General features: G+C 42.2%; 1 protein-coding gene across 3 annotated transcripts in view; it reads left to right on the forward strand.

Annotated features, from left to right (window-relative positions):
* The first annotated feature begins 1,636 nt into the window (after window positions 1-1,636).
* Thoc2 (THO complex 2) overlaps window positions 1,637-9,801 on the forward strand; it is a 114,824-nt gene continuing 106,659 nt past the window's right edge. For all 3 annotated transcript variants that reach the window (XM_029563967.1, XM_029563968.1, XM_008833920.3), the window contains exon 1: window positions 1,637-1,747. In XM_029563967.1, the coding sequence (XP_029419827.1) occupies window positions 1,677-1,747 (71 nt within the window). In that variant the 5' untranslated portion in view covers window positions 1,637-1,676. The remainder of the gene's footprint in view (window positions 1,748-9,801) is intronic.

Raw genomic sequence — 9,801 nt, forward strand, 5'->3', positions numbered from 1 at the left:
TGGCACTGGAGTTACAGAGTGTTGTTAGCCATCATGTGAGTGCTGGGAATTGAACCTGGGTCCTCTGCAAGAGCAGTTAGTGCTTTTAACCACTGAGCCATCTCTCTAGTACCAATTTGTTACATTTTTACACGTGCATATTCATTCTATTATTCTTCTCCCCCTCACTTCCCTTGCTTTAGAGTAAATTGCAAAATGTGTCTTTTTTTTTTTTTTTGAGACAGGTCTCTCTACATAACCCTAAACTGCCTTCAAATTTGTCATTCTGTCTCAGCCCGAGTCCTGGGATTACAGGCTTGTGCCACACCACACCTGGCATTCCTTAAAACAAGATTTTACTTTATTTTTGTTATTTTCTCTAACCATCACAGTACAATTATTTAAGTCAAGAAAATAACCCTGATACAAAAGCATTACTTAATCTACAAATATTCAAATGTAGTTAGTTGTGCCAGTATGTTCTTTATAGGAAAAGAAGAAAAATGTGTGTTTTTTTTTTGGGGGGGTAATTTCTTGTCTCCATTAATCTGGAAGAATTATTGTCTATCTTTCATGAGCTTGACAATTTTGAAGAGTGCAAGTCAGTAATTTTCAAGACTCCTTCAATAATGAGTATGTCTTGTGCTTCTCCATGTTTAAATTCATGTTATATGGAATGGGCATGATTAATGCTAAAGAGCTGATCAGTGTTTTTCCTAACAGTTCATTGGTATTAATTGGTATTCACTTCGTGTGTATTCAGCGCCCTCCCCCGCTCCCCCACCCCCGCCCTTTTCTTGCTCTCCTAACTTTGTAGCCAGGCTGGTACTATTCTGCCTCAGCGTCCCAAGTGCTGCTCTGCGTAGCTCACTTGTCCTACTTCTGGGATCATTTAGTTTTCTGCAGCGCCTAGATTCAAAACTAGAGCCTGGCATGAGGCAGGCAAGCTACATCCCCAACCCTGGCGAAATTTCTTCCTTTAACATAGGGTGGTATCTGCCGTATTTTCCTACTGTAAAATGTTTCCTTCGCCCTTTGTAGTAAGTAGTTTATGGAAATACTTTGAGCGTTTAAACGTTTTATTTCCAATCGTACTTATGCTGCCTAGTTTGACAGCTTCATAAGAGGTTAAGACTTAAGGATCCTGCATGTCCCAGGGCTAGATCGTATCCCTTGTGTTAAGCAGGTTGCTTGATATATTCTAAATTGCTGCCCTTTTTGTATTCGTTTCTTATATATCAGTGGCTAGTTTAGATATTTATGTCATATTCCTGTCTTTCCCCGACGGTGAGTTCGCTGAGGGTAGGCATCATGTTATGACTTACAGTTCCTTTCTCCCCAGTGCCTAGCACAGACGCAGTGCTTGAAAAATTAAGCTTTCCAAGTACTGTGGTAATTACGGGAGAAGACACGTGCAGCACTCGGCGCGAGTCTGGCTTTTTCCTTGGTCCGTGTTCTAAACGAAGCCCGAGCGAAGGCCGTTGAGGGCGTGGCAAGTGGGGTCCCTTCGGAGGGGACGCCGGTCCCGTCTTCTCTTTGTCGCCCAGGCCCCAACGCTTCCGCAGGGTGTGGAAGGAGGTGGGGCGGGAAATCTAAAACCCAGTTCGCAGCTTTCGTCATCGCTCGTGGGCGGTGCTCCCCTTTGACCCCTAGCTCTTGTGCTACACATCCGGGCCACTGTTACTAGCGAGGGGAAGATGGCGGCAGCAACAGTGGTGGTTCCCGCAGAGTGGATAAAGAACTGGGAGAAATCTGGAAGAGGCGAATTGTGAGTGTCCGGGTGGGAGGCGGATGCCAAGCCGGCTGGGCCTGGGGCTTCTGGTGCCCTCGGAAGTGCGCAGCGGGGTCGCGCTGGCGGCGCCCCTCCCCCACCAGGGCGGCGGTTGGGCATGGTTGGCCAGGAGTTTAGAACTGATGGCGGAGCGGAGCCGCTGTCCAGAGCCTGCCTTCGCGGGCTTGTCAGAAGGCCCGGGTGCGGAAGGCCGGCTTCGTCTGGCAGAACTTCCGTGTGGTCATTGCGGGTTCCCCTGCGCTCCCGATCTCTCTTTTTGTCTTGTTCTGTGATTTTGCCGGAGAGCCCTCGCCTCCTCGAAGCTCGGTTGCGCTTCCGCTCAACTCCACACCGAGGCGACTTCGGGACCCCCCGAGTGTAGCGAGGGCGAACTGTCCCGAAGTCCCCAGTCCGTGCCGCCCGTGGCGGAGCAGCCGGCTTGGCACCCCGGGTCCTCCGGGGAGCGCCATCCTGGGCGCCCTGGTGCTGAGCTGGCCCTCGGTCCCCGGGGGAGTGTGGCCGGGTTGCCGCTGCCCGCCAAGTCCCTGCCCACGTTTCCCCTAGAGCGTTTCGGGTTGGAGTCAACTTTTCATTATTACACGTTTCCTGAACCCCATTTTGTCCTGGGACGGTAATTCTGGCTCGTCTCCAAGCTTCTCGAGCACTTAGGATAACACGTTTCCTTTAAGGCTTAAAACTTATTTTTTTTAACCCCCTGTAATATAGAAAACATCAATTTGCCATACTAGCAGTTTACTGCCCCAGATAGCCTCCCTGCCTGGTTTAAGCAGCAAAGGTGGGGGTTACTGGACACAGTAATGGGTTCCTGGTGTTTGGTTCTAACTACCAAAGTTTCCAAGAGTCCAGCTTCACAGCAGCAAGCGTGGACCCGCTACTGGAACAGGGTACCTCTCTTACTAAGAACTTGCTTTCCCATAGAAAGCACAGTAGGTGAAGGAAGATAACCCAAATGGCTAAGCAGAATTGATCTCACAAGGGACTGTGCGCTAAGGTTCCATTGCGATTGAGAGAAGGAAATTAAAAGTCTTTTTTTCTAATCTCCGGTTAATTTTGCTGCTGAGTGACCTTGGGTAAGTTCCTTTACCACTTTGACTTTCCCAGTCAGTAAACTGGGGATTGTAAGGAAGGAAGCTAAAGTCTGTAAAGCACTTGGTTTATCTAAGTGCTCAAGTGAAAGCCATTAACAGTAGTTATTATTCCCGCCTTTAGATATTTAAACTTCTCAGGGCTGCTCTTCCACTTAAAGTCTACTATGGTTAGCAATAAATTGGCCTCTGACTTCATGTGTATTTACTCTTGTTTGCTGATGAATTGAGGTCCTTGAAGAAAAGGACCAGTGTCTCGTAGAATGTCATATTTCTTTTGGTTCACCATCCCCTCCAGCATATGCGTATGTTTAGTGTTTTATTAACTCGAAGGTAAAGTCTATTTGATAAGCATTCATGTTTAATTTTTATGTGCTAGTTAACAAATAGCCATCAGGTGCCTTATGTGCAGAGAAGGCAGGATGGGAAGGTACCCAACCAAACCACCATCTTCATGTATTTGGGGCTAATCCTCAAACAGATAACCCAGTTCTTTGTTGTTTAGCTTGCTTCTGAAACCTATTCGTTTAATTGGGGACTGTCATCCTTGTGGGCTGCTCAGCTTCCTCTTTCAGCTGGATTCCCTTGCTCCTTGCTTTTTGGTGGTATTTAGTAGTGCACACCCCATCAGTGAGCTCTGTATACAGGCCTCAGCTGCTGTTTTTGACAGTTTTAATATTATGGCTTCCTCCTTAGAATGACCAGTATTAGGGATCCGAGGAGTTCTGCTTGACTTCTGACTGGCAGTGGTTGAAGAAAAACTAAAGTGATGTATGACGCCAGAAACACGTAGTTAAGATGGAATTTTGAGTTTATGTATATTTACATGATCTGTTTTGCTGTCATAGTTCCTGTGTTAAAGGAGCTACTTAAAAACTTAAGTACACGTATGCATTTATTGTGTAGCTTATGGAATATGATTTGAATTATAGTAGATCCAAATCAGTATAGCCAATTTTATAGTTATATTCTGTTGCATTAAGTAATGTACAAAGCGTACAAAGTCAGAGTTTTTTTATGGCATTTTCATACATATATCGTATTGTCTGTCTCCTCCCTCACTGCCCTCCAGTCACCTTGCTGGTCTCCTGAGTTGTCCCCCACTGCTTACATGTCTCAGGTTCCCTTACCCACTCTGAATCTCTGTCTCCTTTCCCTTAAGGTCTCTTCTGCCCTCACTGTCTCCTCTCTACTCGCATCTATCCATCTCTCAGTCAATCAATCAATCAATCAATCAATCAATCAATCAATCAATCAAAACATTCAGTATTTGTCTTTCTGAATCTAGATTGTTTTGCTTAAAATAAACGATTTCCTGTTTTACCTGTTTTCCTGCAAAAGTCATGATTTCATTTTCTTTTTGCCCAGCCCTTTTAAAATTCTTTTTTATTTAGTTATTTTTCTGCGACAGAATCTCCTGTATCCCATGCTGGCCTTGAACTGGCTATATAACTGGGGATGACCTTGAATTTATGTGCCTCCCTCTACTTCCCAAGTACTTGGATTACAGGCGTACCACACCTGGTTTATGGAGTGCTGGGGATCAAACCGTGGTGCATACTAGGCAAGCACTCTACCAACAGAGCTGCATCTCCAACCCTTTCATATTATATTTTGAGACCAGGTCTTGCACAGTCTAGCCTTGAATTTGTAATCCTCCTGCTTCAGCCTCCCAGGTGCCTGGGATTATAGGCTGCTACTACCGGGCCCTGGTATAATGAAATATTTTAAACAATTATTGTTTAATTATATGTTTTTTGAGATAGGGTCTCACTGTATAGCCCTGGCTGGCCTGGAACTCACACTACATGGACCAGGCTGGCCTCAGTCTCATAGAGGTCTACCTGCCTCTGCCTTCCAAGTGCTGGGATTAAAGGTGTATGCCACTACTTAAATTATTAAAATATTTTAAACACATCAGAATTCCATATTTCATTTTCATATATTTGTCCTCTTTTCTGTCTATAAAAACTTTGTTTCATATAGCTTTATTTGGGAGGTTTTTTTGATCATGCTTGTAGATATTAGCATTTTCATTTTGTTAAAAGTATTGTAACTATATTTTTGGAATATGATTATATGTAAAATTTTTTTTGGTCTTTTTAAAAATTTTTGAGACAGGGTCTCCCTGTAGCTCCAGCTGGCCTGGAACTTACTATGTAGACCAGGCTGGCCTCGATCTCTGTGAGATCAGTCTACTTCTGCCTCCCAAGTGCTGGGATCAATGGTATGTGCAACTGTGTCCAGCTGTAAAATTATTTCTTATGTGAATTTCCCCTTCTGCAAAATTTATTTTTAAATATTTTTGCTTTTTTGAGAAAGGTCTTTAAAATTTTTTTTCTGATTTATTTTTATTTTATGTGTATGTGTATTGCTTGCATGTGTATAAGTGCATCTGGGCATTCAGTCATCTTACTTTATACCTATCTGGCCTATAATTTGTTTTGTAGACCAGGCTGGCCTCGAACTCACAGAGATCCTTCTGTCTGGGATTAAAGGCTTGTGCCACCATGCCTGGCTTGTGTGTTCCATCTTACCAGTATAGTAAGACTGTTCTGAGAGTTACAGTCATAGTGATTTTTAAAAGCAGTGCGGGCTAGAAATAAACTCAGAGGTAGGGCAACATGCAGAGCATGCTGTGAGCCCCTGGGTTTCATCCTCAGCACTGGAAAGAAAGCAACACAACATGTATAGGGCATTTTGTAATTTTCAAGGACAAATTCCTTTTTTTTCTTTAATGAAAAATTCCTTTTTTTTTTAACTTTTCTCCATCCTAAAATATGCTGATTGAGAAAAATATCTAAGTTTTTAAATTTTAAATTGATTTTTTATGAATTTCACACATTTTACTTTGATCTTATTTAGATACACTACTCTATCTGCACCCCTCCTTAATACTCTCCACCAGATTTCATATATTCTGTTTATATTAAGGTCTGTAAAATCAAATTTGTGTTCCCAAATGCCCATCAGTGTGGGTCCATCCATTGGAGCCTGTTTAACCTATCCAGTGTCACACCCTTAAATAAAACTGACTCTCTCTTTCCGAGTAGCTGTGGGTTGCCAGTAGTTAGTTTCTCAGGTAGGGTTGGGGCCTCTTACCCATTTCTGGAGTCTATTTCTAGCTTAAGCTATACAGCTTTTCTGCACATCTGGACTATATAGTGAGACCTTATATCAAAAAAGAGAAAGGGAGGAAAAAAAGAGGAAATACACTTCAGAAAACAATGCAGCAAAACAAGTTCTACAGAGTAAATTTTAGAAACACATCTAGCCAGGCATGGTGGTACATGCCTTTAATGCCAGCACTCAGGAGACAGAGATCTCTGTGAGTTTGAGGCTAGTCTGGTCTACATAGCAACTTCCAGGACAGCTGGGACTATAGGGAAACCTTATCTCAAAAACATCATTTTAGACTGAGTACTGGTATACACCTTTAATCCCAGCATCAGGAGGCAGAGGCAGAGAAATATTGGTGAGATCAAGGTCAGACTGGTCTACATAACAAGTTTTAGGCCAGCTGGAGCTACAGGGAGACCCTATCTCAAAAAGAGAAAAAGAAAAAAAAAAGGAAAGAAAAAACCATTACAGTTTAGGCATCTTTCCTTATTCATCTTGGAAAAGATCATGTTAGAAGGTCTATAATTTATCATTTAAGAATATAATTTGGTATCTCTGAAAACTAATAATGTATAAGTACATGAGGGATGGACTATCTTGATATACTTTTCTGTTTTATTACCTAAGAGAGCTTACTCTTCAAAGCTAAGGTTTTCTAGTAGATAGTTACTTTTCATAGAGCACTATTTAAAATTTGTCTTCGTTAGCCAGCAGGGCATGGTGGTGCACTCTTTTAATCTCAGCAGAGGCAGGGGATCTGAGTTCAAGGCCATCCTGGTCTACATAGTGAATTCCAGGCCGTTATATGAAGACACTGTCTCAAAAAAAAAAAAAAAGACCAAAAAAAATTGTGTTCCTTAAAAGGTCTGCCAGACCCTGTGCTGGTGGTTATGGATCTTCTGGTGGAGTGGTAGACATCCTAGCTGGTTTTTAAGACAGCAAAAAGTCTACAATTCTTAGATGGAGAGGAGGGGGATGTTGTCAGGGAAGCTGGAGGTTACTTAGACACAGGTTTCCCATATTCATTAGCAGAAATGTAAAGGTTGCAACAGAAGCAATGGTGATCCACAGCCAATGAAGTTATTAAGGAATCTTCGATTGGAAAACCTTTTCAGGATTGTCATTGCCACAGTTTGTTAAAAAATGCAACTATTGATTAATGCAGTGGAGTGTCAAGTGGAGAATATTCCTGAGGTCTTAGCTCTTGCTTTGTCTTTTTCTTTACGTTACATTAGGCGTATTGCCCTGTAAATTGTGGTAGTGGTATCAGGAAAAAGAAAATTAAGGAAATTTGAAGATTAGTGAGTGCATCTCTCTCAACTCTCACTAGAGAAGCTTCCTCATGCAGTAACACAGAGACCCACAACTGGCCAACTGCAGAGAATAAGAGGTTTCAGACTGCTTATCCCTGAATAGGATACCTATGCCAAACTTTGGCCTCCCAAAGCTCAGGGATCATGGCAGAAAGATTGTAAGAGCCAGAGGGGGTGAATGGCACTAGGAAATATACTAGAACTCCAACTCTCCTGCCTTAAGTCTTGTGAGTGCTCTGGCCTTTAGCTCTTGACCCCCCCCCACACCTTTTTTGAGACAGTCTTATGTATTACAGACTGGCCTTGAATTAGAATTGGCTGTGTAGTTGAGGATGACCTTTAACTTATGATCCTGTACCGAATCACAATATGCCACTACACTTGGTTTAATGTGGAACTGGGTATCAAACCCAGGGCTTCATGTATGTTAGGCAAGCAGTCTTATGAGCCCTATCTCCGATCCTGAAACCTTTTCTCATTTGATTTTCTTTAAAAAAATTATTTTTATTTATGTGTATATGTGTGTGACTGTGTGCCACCTGGGGGAAAAAGGGAAAGTTGGTTCCTGGAGCTGGAGTCAAAGGCAGTGATGACACCTGGGTAGTAGGAACTGAACTCAGGACCTCTGGAAAAGTAGGAAGCACTCAACCACGGAACCATCTCTCTAGTCCCTTCATCTGATTTGTTATTTATATCTGTATTCATGAGTTAAGTTTAGGTCTTGGTTGGTTTTTTTTTTGGTAAGAAAAATGCATTTTTCGGAAATAGTTGATGAACTGTTATGAGTTATCAAGGTACTGTTTGCTAAGTTATTTTATAATGCTTAAATGTTACAGTGAGTGTCATTAATATGCTTGTAATTTTTTTTCCTACTTATAAGGGCCAAAAATCTTTTTCTTTAACATTTCTTGCTTCCTTAATAAATGCGTGTTTTTACAAGGTAAAACAATTTTGTTCCTGTATTCATTGCTGAGTAATATTTTTGTTCTAACAGGGTTAATAGAGGCAAGTACTTTGCATAACCAAATCTAACTCTTCTTGTTGTGTTTTTTTGTTTTTAAGACCTAAGTGAAGCTCAGATGAACATGTTTATAAATGAAGCCTGAGAAGCCTTTAGGCTTCTTCTGTTCCCCTTTTACTGGAAAATGGGGAGCAGGTAAGGTGAGAAGCTAAATGTTCACGCTGAGGAACATACACAACATACTTCAGAAGTCATCGGAAGAGCCTAAGTCCTTTAGATCCTCATAGATCTTTGATAGAAAGTAGATTTTTTGTCCTTGTTATCCGGGAACTGAGACAGTATTTCCACAAGAGCACAAAACAGCTTTAAAAGTGGAAAAGCTGGTAAACTTAAATATTCAGGGAGTAAAAACATGTTGAATTTGGGCTGAGACAGAAAATTTGATTACTTTTTTTTTTTGGTCTTTTTGAGACAGGGTCACCCTGTAGCCCCAGCTGACCTGGAACTCACTATGTAGACCAAGCTGGCCTTGAACTCTTAGAGATCCATCCTCCTGCCCCTGCCTCCTGAGTGCTGGGATTAAAGGCGTGTGCCATGCGGGGCTAAATTTGATTATTTTTAAGGTCATATTAAAATGGGCAACTGTTTGAGGTCATTTGTTTGTCCTCCTGTAATTTAGGTTAGCTTACTAGAAGTGTTTGACTTCAAAGTGTTTGGTTCAAAGCCAATTACTTCTAAGGATACTTGCTGCTGCTGGCCTCCTATCAGTGGATTGCTTAGGGAGAACACAGAAATCTACACTTAAAAATGTTCTTTTGGGATAGGGTCTCCCTATGTCTTAGGTCTGCCTTGAACTTTCCATCCACTTACCTCAGGGTCTGAAGTGCTGGGATTGCAGGCATGCACGACCACTGCTGGCTAAAAGTACAGGTTTTTCTTTTTGTTGTTTGTTTTTCTGTCTTGGGACAGGGTCTCCGTGTAGTCCCAGCTGGCCTGGTACTCACTGCTAAGACCAGGCTGGCCTCCATCTGCCTCCCTAGTGCTGAAATTAAAGGCACAGTGTGCCACCACCCAATTGAAAGCTATAGTTCTTTATTTTATTTTATTTTACTTTATTTTTTGGTCTTTTTGAGACAGGGCTTCCCTGTAGCCCCAGCTGGCCTGGAACTCACAGAGATCTGCCTGTTTCTGCTGGGAATAAAGACATGCGCCACCACGCCCAACAGCTCTTTAAGCACTAAGTTAATATTTATATTGTCACTTATGAAAATCTTGAACTAAGACCTTGCATAACTTTTATGTAGCTCTGGCTATAAGAGGTAGTATTTGATATGCCCCTATACTGGGCATAGTCTGCTAATCATTAGTATAGTTTGGCAGGATCATTTGCAGTTGAAGGATAAGCTCCCACTGTCTATCTGAGCAACAAAGGCAAATTGCAGGTGGTGACAGATGTCTTAATTTTGATCCAGACATGAAGAAATAAACATATGTTAGTCAATGCTGCTATCTGCCAACAATGACCCTTGTTTTGCTTGGGGTGGGTGGGGG

The sequence above is a fragment of the Nannospalax galili genome, unplaced genomic scaffold, assembly GCF_000622305.1.
Source record: "Nannospalax galili isolate Female #2095 unplaced genomic scaffold, S.galili_v1.0 scaffold75, whole genome shotgun sequence".
Lineage (NCBI taxonomy): Eukaryota > Metazoa > Chordata > Mammalia > Rodentia > Spalacidae > Nannospalax > Nannospalax galili.